We start from the raw sequence: 20956 nt of genomic DNA on the forward strand, positions 1-20956 counted from the left end.
GAAGGAAAGGCCTGTGATGACTCAGTAAACTTTTACATGGCATCTGCCTCCCCGGGACTCAGTGTGCTCAGATCCCAACCCTGTCCTCGACTGCCTGAAGGGCCTTGACTGCCTACAGAGCCTTCACTGCAGGCTCTGCCCCACTGCAGGCCTTAATTTCCCCATCTGGTTCTCATTCAATGGGGTGGGGAAGGGTAATATTCCAAATATTTAACAGCGAGCACCAACATGGGCACCAGTCAGAACTGAGAGGGGAACGTGGGCCTATGCCAGGCATTAACCCTTTGCTTGCTAGGCTGTGGGAAAGTCTGGGGCGGGGGGAAGAGTCCAAAGTGGCAGCTGGGGGTGGGGATTACTTGGAATAGTGGTGATATACCAACCAGTCTAGAAGTAGTTCTATATTTTAAAAACTAGCATGGTTGCACTGATTTGTGAATGTGAGCCCTCTTTTTTTTCTTTTAATTTAGTTTTTATTTATTTTTGGCTGCACTGGGTCTTTGTTGCTGCACACGGGCTTTCTCTAACTGCGGCGAGCGGGGGCTACTCTTCATTGTGGTGCGCGGGCTTCTCATTGTGGTGGCTTCTCCTGTTGCGGAGCACAGGCTCTAGGCGCGCGGGCTCGGTAGTTGTGGCTCGCAGGCTCTAGAGCGCAGTAGTTGTGGCACATGGGCTTAGTCGCTCCACAGCATGTGGGATCTTCCTGGACCAGGGCTCGAACCCGTGTCCCCTGCGTTGGCAGGCGGATTCTTAACCACTGCGCCACCAGGGAAGCCCCTGCCCTAATTCTTCATCAATTTACACCTTGGCAAGATGATGCCTAGGTTTGAATCCTAAATCTGCCACATTCTAGCTGCGTAGCTTCAAACAAAGGACCTTTCTTCTCTAGCCTGTTTCCTTCTAGGTACAAAAAGGGCTTCTAGGGCTTAACTTACGTACTTGTAACCACGTTGAGACATTATTATCTGCTTTGCACAGATGAGGAAATTGAGGCACAAAGAGAATTGTCATACCAACTGGTAGGTGGGTGAACTAGGATTTGAAGCCATGTCATCCTACCTCTCATAAAATGATCCTTCAGTGGAAAAGATTTTTTGAAGATTCAGTAGGCTCGTTGATATAAATTGGTGGTATGTGGCAGGTACTCCATTAGCAGTGGCTATTACTACCCGCAACCCCAGCCCTCTATAAACCCCCACCATTCCAGACTTCTCACCTCTCCCTGTGCACAACAGGACTTTTCACGTCTGTGGGTCTTAGTAAATCCTACAACTGCTGTCTAGAATGTGCTCCTTCCCCCATGTCTGCCTGGAGAACTCTTACTCTCTCTCCAAAGCCCACCTCAAACACAAGAACCTCTATACTTCTCCTCAGCCAAACACCACCTCTGCCTCTTCCAAGAAGCCTTCTCTGACTCCTCTCCTTTCTCTCCCTCTTCATCAATACTCCCTACACACACAGAGACACACACACACACACACAGCACTTCTTTTTCTCCCACTGTGCTCCCTGAGAGTAGAAAGCCAGGCAGAGCAAGTTATGAAGGGGCTGGCAGCCTCAGCTGCACCTCTTATATACCAAGGCCTGTGCTGGGCACTGGCTAATATGGTGGAAAACGCATGATTCCCTTCAAACTCTAGGGGTCGAGTTTAATGCCGGGGACTAAAGAGAAAAAGATTAGGATTGAAGCCTGGAGGAGGCTGGGGCACGGGAAAGCTGGCATCAATGGCAGGTGAGCTTTCTAAAGACACTTGGATTGGGCTTTAAGGACAGAGAGGATTCATAACTGGCAGAGGAGAGTTCTCATAATACCCTATTGCCTATAGGGCTCCATTTAATTTGGGAACTCTACTTTATGCCAGGATAGGTTGCCAGATTTAGTAAATAAAAGTATACAATACCCAGTTAAATTTGAATTCCAGATCGAGTCTTTTAGAAATGTACACCTCAAATACTGCATGGAACATGGGTATATTAAATAGTTCTTTGTTGTTAACCTGAAATTCAAATTTAACTGGGCGTTCTATATTATAACTGGCAACCATACACCAGGGACAATCAGAACTTCCTATGGGATTAGCAGGAGACTTTGCTCACCAGTGCAGCCTACCCTTCCCCAAGCTCACATCACACAAAGCCCCTTCCAGAGTATTCCAGATGTCAGGAATGGAGGTAGTCCTTGGTGCCCAAGTCCCATACCTACAGTGAACATGGCGGCCACACAGGCTTCTACGATCTTAGAGGGGCATAAATGAGGTTCTCTCACTACCATAACGCAAACGGTGCCGGAGACCCCACAGTGTCATGAGCCTACAGCAACCAACTCCCAAGATGCCATGCGCGAACATAATAGGCACCCATTCCCACAACGCTAGGGAGAGGAGGCAAGAACAAAACCTTAGACAGGACCATAAGGCCCAGTCCCCCCTGATGCTGCAGTTTTCCCCAGGATGCCTCGGGCCTATAATGACCACCTTCCAAGGCGCTCTTCGTCGAAGCACTCCAAGCTTCCAGGATGCTCAGCGGAAGGTGTATGACAAAGGCACGGTTCCCCACAAGAAGCTAGGATAATTCCAGAATTCAGCAGGCTCATAACGACTAGCTGACAGACTCCCACAATGCTTTAGGGCACGGCGTCCCATTTTCCCAGGATGCCACAGGACGGCACGGAGATGAGTTGGGGGAGAAAAGGGAGCCTGGATTTCGCGCTCAAGCCGTCACGGCCCAAGACTGCTGCCGGCTCCTCCGTGACGGGAGCCGTCACTCCCATCATGCAGCGGTGCCGTAGTGCCCGCTTCCCAGCATGCCCCGCGCACCTCCATCCCGGACACTCACCGGCGCTGGCGGCCCCAGCTCCGGCTCGGCGGCAGCGGCTGCACGCCCCGGCTTTGCGCCTGCGCTGCAAGTGGGGTAGGAGGGAGTGCGAGGGGCGTGAAGAGCCTAGGGCGCTTGCGCGGCGAGATAGACCATTCCTGTAGCATAGTGGGAAGAGGGGCTGAGTCGGGCCACCGACAAGGCTCGCGCAGGGGGTTCCGGGCCTTGCCCCTCGCTGTCCGGATTTACTTGGTACAGTCCGCAGCCGGACTGAACGAGAAACTGCAAGGCTTGCGCGTGCGTGATCGATCGTGAACGCGCCTTACAGAGAATGGGATGCGCTGGGGGTGGGGTGGGGTGGGGGTACCAGCTCTACCTGGATCCTGGACCTGAGGCCTGGTCATTTGCATAACCTTAGCGCGGGACAATGGGAGGCCTCGGGCGATGGAAGAGCTGATTTGCATATTCCCCGGAGGGGCCATACTCCCGAGCGCATTGATTAGCATATGAGGGGCTTTGGGGGGGGGGGGATGGAAAACGCCGGGCAATAGCGCATGCGCACAGGGACTGCGGACTAGCGCGAAGCGGGCATCCTCAGTTCAGTCGGAATCAGTTTGCATCCGGAGAGGGGGCACAACGAACAAGAACCTTACCAACCCTCGCAACCCTCTCCCCATAACCAGGATAAATATTTATTGCTCTCTTGTGTGTCAGGCCCTGTGCTAGAGCGCACTATGGTTTCCGTAGTGAACATACCCGGCCTCTATCCTGCTGGCCCCCCAGTCAAAGGAAGGAGATTCACACATAATCAGAACCACAACCCGGAGTGGTCAGACTTGGGGATGAATAAAGCAGAGGAAGCTGTGGGAGCCACAGGAGGCGCCTGCCCCAGGGAGTCTTTCTGGCAGAGGGAACAGCAAGGGCAAAGGCCTAGGGGCAAAAAAAATTGCCTGGATGGAGGAAGTGAAAGTAGTTTAGTGTGCCTGGAACAGAGTCAGAGAGGGGAAAGTCTCCTACAAGCGTCGTTAGGAGCTCAGACTTTACGATGAAGGTATAGGAAGCTATTGCAGAATTCCAGGCTTCCTGGACGTGACTCACATTCCAGTTTAAGATTCTCCAATGAGCTCCCGTTACATTTAGAAAAAAATCCAAACCCTTTATCATGGCCCTGGAGCTATACACATGGTCTAACCCTGCTCATCTCTGACTTCAACCCCCATCCCCATCCAATCCTATCTACTTCCACTTCCCCCCTAACACCCCAATCTCTTTACCATCTCAGGTCTTTGCCCTTGCCGTTCCCTTTGCCTGAAAATGCTTTTCCCTCTGATCTTTGAGTAGCTGCTCTTGTGCTCATCATTCATATCTTGGCACAGATGTCAATGTGACAGGCTTCCTCTGATATTTTTAAGATAGCACCTCCAGATTGGCTTTAGAGAAGTGAAAGGGTTATGGGATAAAGCAGGATTGGCTATGAGGTGATGGTTGTTGAAGCTGGGGTGACAGAAGCATGGGGCTTCATTGTCCTGTTCTGTCTACTTCTGTATGTTTGATGTTTTCCATAATAACAAGTTAAAAGAAAACAATAACCACATCCCCTTACTCTGTATTTTATATTAATAGTACTTATGGCAATCTGAAGTTAAGTTTTTGTTTTGTTTTGTTTTTTCCGTCCTTGCTGTAGTCTGGTTTCCTCATGAAAGCTTTGTGAAGCTAAGACTGGAGTCAACCTGTTTCACTTTGGGTCCTCAGTGCCTAGAACAGGATCAAGTTTGCGCTTAGTGCTAAGCTGTCTGGAACCCCTAACGTTTGCCTGTTTTATTCACCATGGCATCTCCAGCCCTTTGAGCAGTGACTGGCACTCAAGTAAGGTCAATATATTTTTGACTCAAAAATTAGAATCACTTGTCTAAAATTTAGATGAATGAATGAGGGGCCTGGAATGCCAGGCTAAGGGGCTTTGACTTGATCTAGAGATGAAGGGGAGCTAGGGAAAGATTTTTGAGCAGGGCAGGGACAGGTTTTGACAGGGCAAGGTGTGAGTAATTGAAAGCTCCTCTGGAGATTGATGTTAGGGGTCGGGGTAAGCCAGGGGAAGGATCCAGGCTATTGGGTGGGGATGGGGTAGCTCAGTGGCTACTGAAGAGACAAGACTTGGTGACTTTTGGCTGAAAGACTAACCAGGAAAAAAACAGGTTTCTTGGAAGGGTGGAGGTGCCCTTGGAGAAGTAAGGACCCTCTACTGGCCTACACCGTCCACCAGCAACCATCACCCTTCCTCCCTCCTCCCTCAGTTCAGCACCCCTCCCAACATGGTACAGCTCTGGGCAGAGGGACAGACACACAGCCACCCCAAACACTTGTTCTCTCCTCAGTTTAATGGTGGTTAGTGGGATTGCCAAACCCCCTCCCCGTTCCCCTCCCTGCCCCGTACAAAATGTGTGTTTTTTTTTTTAAACAAGAAAAAGGGGGCAAAAGCCAGGAATGGGGGGAGGGGGGCGCAATCTGATATTTTCATACAGATTTTTGATTTTTTTTAATATATTATATATAAAACCATAGAGAGCAACGCACCCTCCCCCCAAACTCCTTTCTCCCTCCCCGGGGGGCCTGGAGGAGAGATGGGGAAGGCCCCCCAAGGAGTGGGTGGACAGAGAGACAAATATGGAAGGGACAGATGTGGGGGAAGGAGGTAGAGGGAAGGAGAGCCCAGGAGCCTGGGGAAGGGGAGATTGGAGAAAAGTTGGGGCTGTCTCCCTCATCGCCCCCATCAAAGTTATGACACAAAGACACAGAATCCCTGTTTCCACACCCTCCCCCCACCCTTACCCCCACCGTGCAAACATGGCTTTGCAAAGAGGTGCCCAGAGCTCTGTGGAACTCCTCCAATGGCTGGCATGGGGTCTGGGACCCCCAAAGATATCTCTGTTCCCCTTCCCTGCCCACCCCACCCTTCCCAGAAATCTGACCCCTCCCCACAAGACCTGGTTCTGCAGCCTAGGGGCCTTGGCCTTCCCCCAGTTATGTTCCCCCAACCCAATCCCTACCGCCCTCCCTGGACTTGGGGGTCTGGACCTTTGGCCCTTGCCCCCCTGGGGGACCCAGACCTCTGGGCCCTTGCTTCTGGCCCTTGCAGAGACCCAGGCATCCGACACCCCCATCCCTGCCCAAGCGTCTGAGGTGTTAGTGGTGGGGGGAGAAGCCCACCATCCCAGACTCCGGTAAATGTCTTTGCAGCTGGCAGTGGGGTGGACCCCAGCCCAGGCCCATGCCTGGGGTGGAGGTGGGGTCAGATAAAGAATTCTTCTTTCCTCTTGTGTCCATCGCTGCCATTGAGAAAGGCTTCTCTTGCTTCTCCCTGCTCATCCAGGCCACTGGCCTCATGGGTCAGATAGGAGCCTGAGGGGTGACAGACCCCGGGGCAGAGGCAACAGATATGTGTGGACCCAAGAGTCAGACAGGGAGGCCGACAAGACATACCAGACGAAGGAAGAGAGAGAGACGGAACATACAGGGAGAGGGAATCAAGTCCAGGGAAGAGCAAAACAGGGGCAGAGGAAGAGGTAAAAGCAGAATTAGGAAGACTCCAAAAGTTCACGGAACGATCAACCCTTATCCGTTCTCTTGATAGTATCCCCTTGCTCTGCTCCCAACGAACTCAGCAATTAGGAATTCAAACGCATGGTCTTAATTCAGCTTCAACCCTTCACCTCTTTTAGGGTCCGGGAGCAAAAGACCCGCCCCTTTTCGGGATCTGGGCCTCAGGTTTCAAATCCTGGATCTAGGTTCCTCCCCCTCCCGGCTCTACGCCCGCCCTCTTTCGAATCGGGTTTTAGGCCCCACCCCTTTCCGAACACCACAACCAACCACACCCCTCGCTGAATTTGAGACCCCGCCCCCACTCACCCTTCTGCCGTACTGAGCACCAGACCATGCCCACCAGCACACAGATGATCAGAAACACCAGTAGCGCCAGGATGCCGCCCACAATGGCGTACGGCACCGACGTCTGAGCCTCTACCACCGCACCAGGGTCTGCCAAAAGGACAGGGGGGCAGGCCCAGGTCATCAGAGGACGGTCCCAGCCCGGGCCAATCGCTGCCAATCTCTTAAACCATTCTGCACGCCACGTCCAACCGCACCCCCTTATGTGCCACGCCCCTCAAACCACTGCCACCTGGTGGCCCCTCCCCCTGGTGCCATTCTTAATGCTCCGCTTCCTCAAGGAATGCGTGTAGGTTTGTACAATGCCCGACCCGGCCCCCGAGTCATTTCGCTAATATCTACCTGCCTCCTCCCCCCCCGCCCCACCCCACCCCGCAGAGAACAGAAAGAACACATCCCTTTTCTTTTGTCTTCAGGTCCAAGTCCCTCCCCATCTTTTCTGAAACGCTCCAGGTATTTAAAATGCTGAGCTAGGGCCCAACCACTCCAAAATTCCTGCCCCACCGTCATAGGAGCTGAACACATAACACTTACTTTGTGCTAGGGGCCTCCAACCGTTTTATATATTTAGCTCATATAGTCTTCACAACAACCCTATGAGGTAGGTGCTGTTGTTTATTTCCACTTTACCGATGAGGAAACTAAGGCACGAAGTTACCCGCAACAGGACGCTGCAGAACTGAATCCGAACCCAGACGATCAGTCTGGCCCCAGAACTATAAGAACTCTGTGGGCTTTTGACTCCCTGGAATCATTCTTTGCCCACACAGGACAGTGCGGAGACCCCGGGAGGCCCCGCCCCCACCCTGAGCCCTGCCCCCAGGCCTGCCGCCGCGCGTCCTCACCGTAGACCACGAGCACATAGAGCGCCCTCGCGTGGCCGTGCTTGTTCGACGCCTCGCAGGTGTAGGTGCCATTATCCGCGGATACCAGGCCGGGCAGCGTAAGCGTCTCCCCGACTGCCTCGGCCCGCTCTGGCAAAGACTCATTACCGCGGTTCCAGCGGATCTGGTTTGGCCTGGGCGGGGGTATATAATGAGAGTTAGGGACGCAGGTGTCAGCACCCGATTCTGACGTTTCAGGAATCTAGACATGCCGCATCTCCAAATAAGAGGGTCCTTATTAGCCCTTTCCTTCCTAGAAAACCAACAGTCCTGGACCCAGCTTCCACCCATCACCAGGGTCTCAGGAATCCCAGCCTTTCCCCCAGCCCCTTCCACCCTGAGAATCCAGGAGTCCGGGACCCCACGGCCTCCTTCCTCACGATCTAGCTCCAGACCCCTCCTTTCTCAGGACTCAGAAGTCTGGGCCGCAGCCCCCTCTGTTAGCCCAGTCCCCTCTTTCCTGAGACACAGGTGTCCAGGTTCCAGCCCTATTCTCCTCAGGACCCTGAAGTCTCGGGCCCCAGAGCTCACCTGGGGTTCCCCGTCACAGCACATGTCAGCACCAGCGTGTCTCCCTCCCTCACCACAGCTTGGGAGGCATGGATCCGGGCTGTGGGGGAGTCTGTGGGCAGAAGTGAGATGAGAGAGTGGTTGTCCGGGTCATCATGCAGACTAGGAACTCCCCCGGGGACAGGCGGTGGGGGGTGGTACACTCCCTCCCCCGGGTGCTGGCCCGCCAGGCACTTACACTGCACATCCAGCACGTACTGCGTCTGTTTGCTGTGTCCGGAGGGCAGCGCCTGGTTCTGCGCCTCGCAGATGACGATACCGCCGTCGTCCTTGCGGTCCACACGAAACCGCACTGTGCTCGCCACGCTCCAGACCTTGCCATTTTCCTGGCTGCTGCTCACTCCTGCCAAGACCCGCCCAGACACTGTCAGGTCGGGATTATGGCTCCGCCCACCGAAGGAGCACCCCACCCCCAAGCCAGTCCCGAAGCAGGCTATTTGCCAAGCTCCGCCCCTTATCCACAGCCCTCGCCTCTACTTCTCCAAACCACGCCGTCCTCGAAAGAGGCCCACCACCCCGCGTGGCTCTTCCCAAAGCTCACCCCTCTTTCACCCCACGCCCTCTCATCTATCAGTTCATTCAATAGCTATATATTGAGTGACTAGTGTCTGCCAAACCTGTGCACTCTTCTTCAGGCCCCGCCCACGTATAAACCAGCCATTCCCAAGCCATGCCTCCTGGAACCCCGCCTCCTCTTAAGTCCCGCCCTTCGCTGGCACCTCCCCCGCCCACCCCCATCCCTGATCCCAGGTAGTACCTTTCAGCTCCTTTCGGTCCCGGTGCCAGCGCAGGACGGCGGCCGGGCGGGACCGTGGAACAAGGCAGCTGAGCTCCACCTCGCCGCCCTCCACCGCCTGTTCCCGGACCTCCACTACAGGATTCTCCGGGGCCACTGCCGCAGGGAGAAGGGGGCAAGGAGGAGATCAAGGGAGGCACCAAGGTGGGCTCAAAGTAACCAGGCTGCGGGATTCCAGGGACCAAAGGGAACAAGGGTCCCAGCTGGCAGGGGTCAAACACAGAGGCCAGAGGTCAGGAAGGCCGGCCTTATTTACTGGGACCAGATGTCCAGGAGGTTAAAAACAGCCAGGGTCAGGTCTCAGGATAAGGGATAAGCAGAGAAGAAAGGAGAAGGGATGGGTCTGAGGAGGGGGAGGCCGTTACCCAGTACAGTGAGCGTGGCAATCTGGTGGTGGGTATCCTCCGTGTAGAGCTGGCAGAAGTAGCCCCCCTCGTCCTCCAGGCGCGCATCTGAGAGCCGGATCCGAACCCGGCGTGGGGAGAACTCCTCAAGCTGGAAACGCTCATCCTTCAGGGCTAGAGAGTGAACGACAAGAGTGAACTTGGGGAATCCTGACCTCAGAAGTCCCACCCTTTCTCCAGGAGCTTCGAGTTCAGCCCTCTGCCTCTTTTCTCCAACCATACGCATGCGTCTAAGGTGCCCACCTAGTTACTCCCTTGGGTACCCAGAACGTTTCATGCCCTCCCACCCACAGGACCAGGAGTCCAGGCCCCCAGCCCCCTCCTCCCTCAGACCCTGGAGTCCAGAGTCTCAGCTCTGTCCTCTGTCAGGCCCCAGCCCTCTCCTCCTTCAAGACGCAGGATTCCAGACCCCAGCACTCACCACGGGTACCATTGAAGAAGAGGGTCTGCCGGGCGGGGTTCTGAATGACAACTATAGATCCATCATACTGGTGCAGACGGCAGGTTATCTCGGCCACCCCACCCTCAGCCACTGTCACGTTCTCTGTCTGTACTTCCTGTCCTGCCCCTGGACCAGCAGACAGAGAGACAGGATAGGAGACTCATTGAGGGGTGCAATTCAGTCTTTGCTCTCTCCCTCTGTTCCTCGCCCATCCAAACCTCCAATCCCTCTCCTTTCCCTCTCATTTAGTTCATTACACCCAACACTTCCTGCAGGCTGGAGTCCGGGAGATAGAGAAAACCTGCCCCCTGCTCTAGAGGACGTGCAGTCAAGATCCAGCGGAATATGCTCTAATGGGGGTAGCACAGGGCACGCTGGGAGCCCAGAGGAAGTGGAGACTAAGACCACCCAGGGAGAGGGGTGATCAGGGAAGGCTCTACAAGAAAGCTCCATTGGATCCACATTTTAAAGAATGCACAGGAGTTCACCAGGTACGGGAAACTGCTATGTGCTCACCAAACCCCGGCTTTCACACCTGAGCACATGTGGTAACTCGTCTGCAGAGACAGCCACGATATTCTTCCCATCCCTGTATGTGCCCTTTGTGAGCTGACTTTGCTGCTCTTCCCATTAATGAAGCACTCTGACCCTGCGGATCTGGGGAGGCCTTGTGACTTGCTTTGAAGTGAATATCACTTTGCTAGAAGTGATATTGTATGAGTTCTGGAGCCTAGGTCTCAAGAGACCTTGCAGCTTCCGTGCATGCCCTCTTGCTGCCCTGACACTGTCAGGTGAACATGCCCGAACCAGCTTCCTTGAGGATGAGAGACCACATGGAGAGAGAAGCCCAGCCGGAAGCCAGCACCAACTGCCAGCCATGTGAGTGAGGCCATCCCAGACCACCCAGCCCCAGTGGCACCACCAGGTGACCGTAGCTACATGAGTGACTCCTGGTGAGACCAAGAGAAGAGATACCCGACTGATACAGTCCAAACTGCTGACCCCCAGAGTCATGAGCAAAAAACATAATTGCTGTTTAAAGACCTATGTTTTGGAGGGTCTCCGAACACCGCTCAAGTTAACTGGTACCACACTCTATTAGGCTACATTTCCTACGATCCCTTGTGCTTAGGTGGGGCCATGTGACTGATTTCTGGCCGATGGGCTGTAGGCAGAAGAGAGAAACCCCTCTTCCAGCCTGGCTCATCTCACCTGCAATCCTTCATACTGGCTGAATGGAGAGGACTCCCAAAAACCCAGAGGAGGACAGGATCACAAGCTGGAAGGAGCCCAGGGCCCTGACTTCCTGCCCCCTGTGACCTGCCTGCACAGGACTGTAGCATGAGTGAGAAATACACTTTTTTGTTAAGCCATTGAGATTTCAGGGCTGTTGTTATAGCAGTTAACTGACCCTGATTAATCCAACAGAGGGACAAGGTAAGGGGTTAGTAAGGGGGTGTTCCCAGCCAAGGAAACAGCGTAAAGCTCAAAGCTGCGATCAATCATCAACAGCATCATCATCGTCACCGTCATCTTCAAAACAACAATAACCAAATAGCTTCTGTTTATTAGGCACTTCCTGTTCCAGGCTTTGTGCTAGGGGCACTACCTATATAATTTCCATTTAATCATCACAATACCTGAACAAGGGAGGCATTATTATCAATCTCCAGTTGTTGTTTTTTTTCCCGGTTCCCATTTTATAGATGAGAAGATTGGTCCAGAGAAAATGACTTGGCCAAGGTCACAGCCTGAGAGTGGCAGAGGCAGGGTCTGCCTCCAAATCTTTTTGATTCTGTAACCTGCATCCACATGCATTCCTGGTTCTCTGGGTGAAAAGTGTCCAGCATTGGTGAGGGGTTGTGGGATGTGCTTATGAAGGGCCTCAAATGCCAGGCTAGGAGATTAGCTTTTATCCTGAAGGCCAGTGGAGAAACTGAAGCAGGAAGGAGTCATGATCAGATCTGGTTATTTACCTTTAAATGCTGGACAACTATCGCTTCATGTCTCTCACATACTGTCTCATTCATTCATTTGAGCAGTGGGGAGGTTTTCAGGGGCTGGGTGCCCAGAGATGAGTCACATGAGGTCCCTGTCCTGGAAGGCCTTCAATATTTATGGGGAGATAGACACAGATCACTGTAAAATCCCATCAGAAGTGTTATGGTCCCTGTAAGAGGGACAGGTAACCTGATTTTGGGGGCTGAGGGGCGGAAAAGATTAATTCTGGGGAGAGGAGGCAGAGGCAGCTAGCTTCCTACCCAGCATCCATTCTTCCCTTTCTCTTTAGAAAAAGAACCCTGGTTGTATTTTACGGTTGCCCTATATCCAGCAGAAAGAGAAATTTCCCAGACTCCTTTGCAGCTAAGTGAGGCCATGTGACAAAATTTTGTCCGACTGGATATCAGGAAAAGTGTCATGTGATAATTTTGAGAGGACTTTCTAAAGAAAGGGGCTAAGTCCTTTTTCCACCAGGTCACCTTTATGGAATTAGGATGCGATGGAATTCTGGAACCCAGAGCTGGAAGGTGCCTGGGTCTCTGGTGATGATGTGGAGCTGCCATAAAAGGCCTGGATGCCTACTTCTGGCTTCTTTTATCTTTGAATATAATGCTTGGTGAATTTAAGACACTATTAGGGGTTTATCTAGTCCTTCCCAGAATATCAATTTTAACATGTCCAATCCTTGCCCCAAATATTTTCCTTCCCACGTTTTCTCAGTCTCGGTAAATGTCACAACCTGGTGGCTCAGACCAAAATACCTAGAAGTCATGCAAGTTTTCACCCTTTCCCTCACCTCTAACATCAGCAAGATCTATCCATTCTATTTCCAAAATATATCCCAAACCTGTTCACCTTTGGCTACCTCACCTACCATCACCTAGTCCAAGGACACCATCTGTTACCTGGTCCTTCAAGAGCTATTCATGAGTCTCCCTTCTTCCCCACCTGCCTCCCCCCAGGCCAGTCTCAACACAGCCAGAGTGTTTACAACACTCTGAAGGCTGTCCTTAGAATAAAATCTAGACCCCTTCCCTGGGTCTTCAAGGTGCTTGGTGGTAGCCCTTCTCTGACCACAGTTCTGACCACCTTCCTGCTACTCACTTCACTCTGGGCCCACTGGCCTTGATGTCCCTCAAACATGCTGAGCTTGTTCCCACCTCAGGGCCTTTGCACTGGCTCTTCCATCTGCCAGGAATGTTCTTCCCCCTTGATCATCCCAGGACTGCCTCCTGTTCTCATTCAGGCCTCTGTGCCTCAGATCAGAGACGCCTTTGCTCACTCCCTGGGCCTTCCCCTCCAGAACACTTCCTATTTCATCACCACTGTTTTATTTCCTCTATGGAAATTTCACTGAACTTATTTTATTAATTTGCATACTTGTTTGTTGTCTGTTTGTCCCTCATCACTCGAACATACACCCCATGAAGGCAGGGATGTAATCCCCTTGGGTTTACTGCTGCACCCTAGCGCCTGGAAGTGTGCCTGAGGATGCACATGCATGGGGATGTCTCTGGGGAGACTGATGCATGAATCGCACGTGTCAGGCAGGATCTCATTTCATCCTCACAACAACTTTGTGACATCACATTATTCTCATCTTAAACACCTGGGTGGATCCCAGCTGGACCACTTGCCATCTGTGTGACCTGGGACAACTGGCTTAACCTTTCTGAGCCTCAGATGCCCTGTCTGTAAAGTGGGGATGATGCCAATGCCTGATTGACAAGGATTAGCCCAGGACCTCAGGCTCAGGGAGCCCTCTGTGCAAAGCTGCTGTTATCATAACCTCCGGAAACATGCCCATCCACCTGAGAACTGGCCTGCCTGCACATTCTGGTACTTTAAAAAAAACCATCTTGAAGCCTATCCGTGGATCCTGGACCTCAGGACTAGCCCAATGCTAGCCCCCCATTTTATAGATGTGGAAAACGAGGCTCAGGGGTCCCAGGCAAGTCAGTGGCAGAAACTCAACATCTCTTGGGAGCCCTCAGGACCTCTGCGTCTGCCCCCCCAAATGTGTCCCCTGCTCTCTGCTTCAGGGTGCACATGGGGTGAGGGTGGGGGGCTTTTGTCTTATTCCCTCCCCCTCCTGAGGAGTCAGTAACCAACAGTGTCTGTGCCTGGAATATTAATGTCCTAGGAGCTTTTGTTTCGGGGTTGGGGGGTGGCGAGGCGGGACTTTCTGGTCAGAGAGGGGCTGAGCTTGGGGACTGGGGCACTGGCCCTTTAAACTGTGTTGACAGCCTGGAGTCGTCATGGGGATGGTGACTGGAAAAAGGGACTGGGGAGGGTTTGGGGAAGAGTGGCTGAACAGGTGACATGTAGAGACCCAGAATCCAGCACTCTTCTCCTTTAGACCTGGAAATCCGGCCCCCGCAGCTGCCTCCTCTCCCAGGATCCAGGAGCCCTGGTTTCTAGTGCCCTCCTCCATCAGGATCAGGAATCGGGGTCCTCGGCATCTTCTTCCCTCGAATCCTGAAGCCCCAAGCCCTCAGCCTTCTCCCTCCTCAAATCCAGGATTCTGGGCCTCCAACCCCCTCCTCCTTCAGGACCCAGGAGTCAGGGGTCCAGACTACACAGCTGGTGGATGTTTCCACGGAGACTAAGCCGAGTGGGGGGAGTACTTCCTGGGTCCTGAGTCAGCGAATACCCAAGGGAGTCTCAAGGTCACAGTTCCGGGAAGGTCACAGCCACCACCTCCATATCCTCTCCCCAGGGGGATCGTGGCATCATGCCTCCTTCCCCCACATCCTCCCCTAGGGAGGTGGTACATCCCTGCGTCCTGACCGAGCCCCCCCTCAGCCCCCCATCAATGGCGGAGTCCGAACGTCCTCGCACAAAGCATCAATTCTTCCCCAACTCAGCCTTGTGAAGGCGCCTGTATTCGAAGGACCTAGGCAGCAGGGTCCCAGCCCCTCCTCCCTCAGAAACGTGGACTGGGACCCCCAGCCCCTTCCTCTCTCAGGACTCAGGAGTCTGTACCCACCCCACCCTCCATCAAGATCTAGGAGTCTGGGACCCCAGCCCCCTTCTCCCTCTGGACACAGGAGTTCAAACTCCATTCCTGCCTCAGATCCAGGAGTCTAAGACCCCAGGCCCTCCTCCCTCAGACCCAGAGTCCAGACCCCCGGCCCCTCCCCCTCAGACCCAGAGTCCAGACCCCCGGCCCCTCCCCCCAGACTCAGAGTCCAGACCCCCGGCCCCTCCCCCCTCAGACCCAGAGTCCAGACCCCCGGCCCCTCCCCCCTCAGACCCAGGATCCAGGCCCCCCGGCCCCTCCCCCCTCAGACCCAGAGTCCAGACCCCCGGCCCCTCCCCCCTCAGACTCAGAGTCCAGACCCCGGCCCCTCCCCCCTCAGACCCAGGATCCAGGCCCCCCGGCCCCTCCCCCCTCAGACCCAGAATCCAGGCCCCCGGCCCCTCCCCCCTCAGACCCAGAGTCCAGACCCCCGGCCCCTCCCCCCTCAGACTCAGGATCCAGGCCCCCCGCCCCTCCCCGCTCAGACCCAGAGTCCAGGCCCCCAGCTCCCTCCTGGGAACTTCTGACTCCAGCTCCACAGTCCTCAACCCCCAGAACACAGCCCGGCTCCGCAGCGCGCTTGTCCTCCTCCTGTCTGCGAAGCAAGCATCAGGTGGGGGCGTAGGGGTGAGTCAGCAGCTCACACACAAAGTTCCCCCTGTGGTCCTCACGTTCCTGGGATACTTAGAGCTCCCTGGATTCCGGGCCTCAAGCCCAGCCAGGGGGTAGGGGAGTCCTCCAGAGGTTCCCCCTGGGTGTGAGGTCAGGGGAAGAATTCCTGCTCCAGGAAGGGGGTGAGCCTGCACTGAGCACCCACTGTCCTCTCCTCCACCCCCAGTGCCCTCTATTTGCCCCCTTCCAGAGGAGCCCGGGCTCTGCAGCCGCCCTCTTGCCCCACTGGGTGCCGGCTGAGGAGCCTTGGTGCCCGGTTCCCAGAGGACCTACGGGCCTGGGGTCTGCACAGGCAGGAACCAGTGGGTGCTTGTGTCCTGGTGCCACAGGCCAATGGGTGCTGGCGAGTCCAACGGTCTCCCGGCACCCCCCGCCCCTCACCCCACCCAGAGAGAGAAAGCTGCCTTTGTGTTCCCCAAGACGGGGACAGGCCAGGCTCACACGACATTAACCCACCCCAGGCCCCAGCCCTGCTGCGTCTAAGGTCTTGGAATCCATCGCGGAACCTGACCCCCACTCTGGGGACTCCGGCATTCGGCTCATGGGTGGGTAAGGATCAGTGACAGAAGCCTGTTTTCAGAGTGGCTGGGCAGAGCTTTAGGAGGGAGGGAACACTGAGTCACTTGGGAGGGAAACACGATTCGGGATCAACAAACGCTCCCTCCACAAAGCCCCCCAACTCTTCATAGCTTCTTTATCTTTTCTTTGGATCTGGAGATCTGTTTCCTCTGCTCCTTTCTATTCCATCCAATTCCTGGCCTGTGGGTCTCTGTTTCTGCCTGTGGGCATCTTTGGGCAGGCAACCCATCTCTCTCTCACTTCCTCTCACCCACCCACCCTGGACCCCTTCATTCTCTTGGCATGAATCTCATCAGCCTCTGCTGGTATTCTTGGTAGGTGAGGGAGCCAGGAAAAAGAGAATACAGTTTTGAAAGGGTGTAAATGAACCCCATCTTCCATCCCTACTCCTGCTGGCTGGGCAAGGTGAGAGGGGAAGGGGAGTGACTAAAAGGGAAACGTGGGGACCATGGACAACTCCTAAAATCTGGGGGCCGAAGCCATTCAGAGATAACCAGAGAAAAGGAAAGCATGAAGGGTCCCCTGAGATCAGGTACTCCAGCTGCCTACCCCATGCTTTACAGAAGGGGAAGTGAGGTTCAGAGCGGGAAAGGGCAGGGGCTGACCCAGAATTACATCAGAGAGGCCTGGTTCCAGAGTGCTTCCCATGACACCTAGCTCTCTCCCAACTTGTTAAGTCCCACACCATTTTATTTAGAGAAAGTTTATAGAAGGGATTAGTGTACCAGGAAGCAGTGACTTTAAAACCAAACAACGGACAAGCCACAAGAAGTGCTGGAGAAAGGATTTTCGAACTGGGAAGGTGGTCATCTTAGGCTATACTCTGATTCTGAGAATCCAAATTCCCACGATTCTAAGCCGTCAAGATTCTAGATGTCAGAGGTGTCAAGATTCAGGATCTCCAAGAGGTCAAGGTTTCAGAATTGTGACGATATCAGGAGGCTAGAATGCTAATGCCAGCAAAGATCTGGAACTTGAAAGGTGTCAAGATTCTAAAGACTTTGGGATTCTGGAAGCCTAAAGATGTCAACGGTTCTAAAATACCCTCAGGTTCTTTGTTTACTGGATTCGTTGGTTCTAGGAGTCTATGAGCCTGGGTTTTAGTGCCTAACAAAGAAAGAAAGAAAGACAAAATTGGATGGAGATGTAGCTAAGGTACCAAAGTGCTCATCTGGGAAATTGTGGCATGTCTGCCACAAAGAAAGGAGGTAATGGTGAAAGTTTTGAAGCGATGGCAGAAGACTATAAAAGAAAGCAAGGTGGAGGGTGACAGGTCCACTCTGCCCCTCACTTTGCCCCGAGGAGAGGAGAGGGAGGCTTTGCCTCAGACTCGAGTGGGGAAGGTGTCACTGCACCCAGCTTGCCAGAAACCCCTTCAGGGGTCCAAGTTGCAGTTCCTTTCCTTTCAGGTCACCGAGTTCAACATCCCCACTTTACAGAAAGGGAAACTGAGGCCCCGAGAGAGAAGGGTGCTTGCCATTGGCTACCCTGGCAAATGGCAAGAGGCAGGATTTAAACCCAGGCAGGCCCCCAGCCCTGTGCCATCTGGTCACAGCTCCCAAATTTCTACAGGACATACGGCCCTCCCACTTCTGCTCAGCCACCTCCCAGTCATCCATTCCCCCCAGGAGTGGCTTCCCGCACCGGGGACGGGGTGACCTGTGGCAGGTACCAGGCACACACAGTGTGAGAGTGTGAGTGTGGGGCTGACATTTCCTGACCTTGTCCTGGATCTCAGGGTCACCCTATCTTGGAGGTCTCCAGCTTTTCACTGTGCGTGATAAGCGTATGTGGAGGGCTTCCTGGAGGTCCTGGACGGGGCTTCTCTGTAGGTCGTGGCCTGGGTGTGTGAACGGGTGGGGAGGGGCAGCGTTTGGAAGGCATTTGCTGAATCCACGTGTGTGTCCACATGCCAAGGTTCCCCATACACATTTTCCCTCCAGGGCCCTTCAGGATGCCCTCTCTGACTCAATTCCTCTTCAGGGGCACAGAGGGATAGAGAGATGGAGAAACGAAAGATGGCAATGGGGGAGCCCAGGATGGAGGATGTAAGGGTAGAAAGGAGAGGCAAGGGTAGAAAGGAGAGGCGGAGAGACAGGTAACAGGGAGACAGTGGGACAGAGAGAGGGGAGAGAGTGGGGAATGAGGGAGATAGGTGATAGAGGGGGCTAGAAAAACAGAAATGACAGAAAGAGGACAGAGAGACAAGGGAATGGGACAGATGGGGGACAGAGAACCAGAGGTGACAGTAAGACAGGGACAGAGAAGGAGAATGGGGGCAGAGAGGGAGGGCAAAAATACAGGGGGACAGAGAAGGGAGTCAAGAGGATGATGGGGGGCAGGCAGAGTGACCCAGTAAAAAGGGACAGAGACCAAGGGACAGATGTAGGGGACAAAGACAGGATAGAGAGCTGGGGGACAGGGAGGCAAGGAGAAAGGGGGACAGACAGAGAGGGACAGTCTTGGAGACTGAGGGACAGAGGACAAGGGTAGGGGGACAAGGAGAGAGACTGAGGGACTCAGAGACAGGCGGACAGAGGGACCCAGAGACCGGACAGAAGGACAGCGGGGCCGGCCCCGAGAAGGCTGGCTTGGGGCTGGACTGGGGGTCTCGGGCCCTTTGTCCCGCCGGGATCGGGGCCTGTGCGGGGTGGGGGGTGCTGCGGCACGGCGGCCGGGGCCCGCGCCCCCTCCCCCGCTCGCGACTCCCGGCTCGCGGCTCCCGGCCCGCGCTGCGCTTTGTCCCGGGGAGGGGGCCCGGCCCGGCCCCGCGCGCATTGTTCCGCCTCTGCGGCCCCGCGGCCGCCGGGCTGTCACTGCGGCGCGCCCCCCGCCCCGGCCCCTGACCCTACCTGGCCCCGCCGCGGCCGCCCACAGCAGCAGCAGCGGCCACTGGAAGCGCCGGGCCCGGCCCATGGTGGTGCCGCCGCCGCCGCCGCCGCCGCCGCCGCCGCCGCCGCCGCCGCCGCCGCTCGCTCCCGGCCGGCACCTGCACCTCCCGCGCAGCCCGCCCCGCCCCGCCCCCGCGCCCCTCGCCCCGCCCCCTGCCCGCCCGGGGGGCGGGGCGCCGAGGCCGGGGCGGGGCCGGCGCAGGGAGGGGCAGGGAGACGCGGGGAGGCCCCAGACAATGGGGGAGAGGGCGACGCGAGAGGGTTGGGGGAGCCGGACTGAGGGGAGGCGCCGGAGAGCTGGGGGTCCGCGGGCGGAGGCGTGCAGGAGGCGTGTGCGAGCTCGACTCGCGGCCGGAAAGTGCGGGGGCTGGGTGACGGCAGAGAGGGTGGGTGATGGAGAAGAGGGGAGCGCGTGCAGGGGGTGTGTGAGGGGGAGTGTGTCACGTGAAAGGTGAGGGTGCTGTTGGAAGGGTGCGCCACGGTGCGGGTGTGTGTGGAGGGGAGAGTGTTGAGTGAGGATGTGTGTGAGGCTGAGTGTCCAGGGAGGGGGAGTTTGGTGGGAAAGGTGAGTGTGAGAGGTGTTCAGTGGGCAGGTGGAGGTGCTCCGTGGACAGATGGGTGGAGGTGAAGGCGGGGGCGTGCACATATTCCAGAGGGGGAGTGTAGGTGAAGGTGTGAGCGTGGAGGGAACGGGAGTGGGCTATGGGAAAGGTGACTCTGAGAGGTATTCTGCGGACAGGTGAGTGTGAGGGTGAAACGGTCATGTGACAGGCTGTGAGCTGAGCCACTCTGAGAGGAAGGCAGCAGCTTGTTGTCTGGGCAGGTCCAGGATCTCCCAGGGCAGGGCTAGGCTGCCCTGGGGTCAGGTCTCACCCTCCCTCGTGTCCTCACCAGAAACTCCGTGTTTCTGCATCATTCCCCAGAGGGAGAGGCTCCGGTGGACCCCTCCCAGGCCCTAGCGTCTAACTTCCCCAACCTGCTTCTCTGCTCTTCCAGCCCCAGTCTCTCTTTGTGTCCCTGTCTCTCTATGTGCTCTCCCTGCTTCTCTTCCATTGTTGGTGCTGACTCACCTCTCCAGACTTGAGTCCCTTCTCCCTCCTGGGAAGTGAGTCTCCCTGAGCCCACTTCTGTGGGACCTTGTAGACCTGGTGCAGGATATCACACTTAGGACCCAGGAAGAGCGAGAAACCATGGAAGGTAGGAGCCCTCAACCTCTCCCACCACCATTTGACAATCAGGGAAACTGGGATATGCCAACTATGAAAATCCTTGCTCTTTATCTCCATCACTACCAAAAACTCCTATATCCAGGTCCTCCAACAGACTTCAGCTCCCTGCATCTCTTCTGTCCTCAGTGCCGAGTTCTCAGGACCCAAGCTCCTGTCAACCTCTGTATCGCCAGGACCATGGCTCCCAGCATCCCTTCTGTCCTTGGGAGCCAAGCTCCCATCAACCTCTATGTCCCCAGGGCCACAGCTCCAAGTGATTCCTTTCCTTTTCAATTCTCAGTTTACCTTTCTGTAAACTGGGGAAAGAGGTGTCGTGCTGGATAATCTCTAATCTTCCCAGGGCTCATGTTCTCTGTGTTAAGATAAGTGGGAAAGAGGTGTCCAACCTGGATTTGGGATACTGGGTTAGGGGTTAGCCAAGGGTTATCTTTCCTCCCAAGAACCTATAGGTCCCCTGCTCATGGCTCTAACCAATGTCTCCTGCTGCAGCTGCAGGGCACCCTGTGGGATGTTGGTTTGGTTCTCATCTGTCTTTTTTTTTTTTTTGCAGTACGCGGGCCTCTCGCTGCTGTGACCTCTCCCACTGCGGAGCACAGGCTCCGGACGCGCAGGCTTAGCGGCCATGGCTCACGGGCCCAGCCGCTCCGCGGCATATGGGATCTTCCCGGACCGGGGCACGAACCCGTGTCCCCTGCATCGGCAGGCGGACT

The 20956-nt window shown here is 55.3% G+C and overlaps 2 protein-coding genes across 2 annotated transcripts in view; one reads left to right on the top strand and one right to left on the bottom strand.

Moving 5' to 3' along the window:
• The window catches only part of SRRM5 (serine/arginine repetitive matrix 5), a gene marked incomplete at both ends in the record, with an annotated part of 5906 nt that extends 3338 nt beyond the window's left edge, over positions 1-2568 (top strand). Inside the window, one exon of the mRNA XM_082861908.1 lies at positions 2447-2568. Coding sequence (XP_082718034.1) covers positions 2447-2568 — 122 coding nt within the window. The remainder of the gene's footprint in view (positions 1-2446) is intronic.
• A 3532-nt stretch (positions 2569-6100) lies between these two features.
• CADM4 (cell adhesion molecule 4) lies at positions 6101-19042 on the bottom strand (the record flags this gene model as incomplete). Its single annotated transcript, XM_082862213.1, has 9 exons — positions 6101-6210; positions 6718-6846; positions 7602-7774; positions 8172-8262; positions 8389-8553; positions 8968-9102; positions 9372-9524; positions 9832-9978; positions 18979-19042. The coding sequence occupies 9 exons, from the start codon at positions 19040-19042 to the stop codon at positions 6101-6103; spliced, it is 1167 nt and encodes a 388-aa protein (XP_082718339.1).
• Between the last annotated feature and the right edge of the window lie 1914 nt (positions 19043-20956).

The sequence above is a fragment of the Leucopleurus acutus genome (genome assembly GCF_964270905.1).
Source record: "Leucopleurus acutus genome assembly, chromosome: 20".
In the NCBI taxonomy this organism is placed as follows: Eukaryota; Metazoa; Chordata; class Mammalia; order Artiodactyla; family Delphinidae; genus Leucopleurus; species Leucopleurus acutus.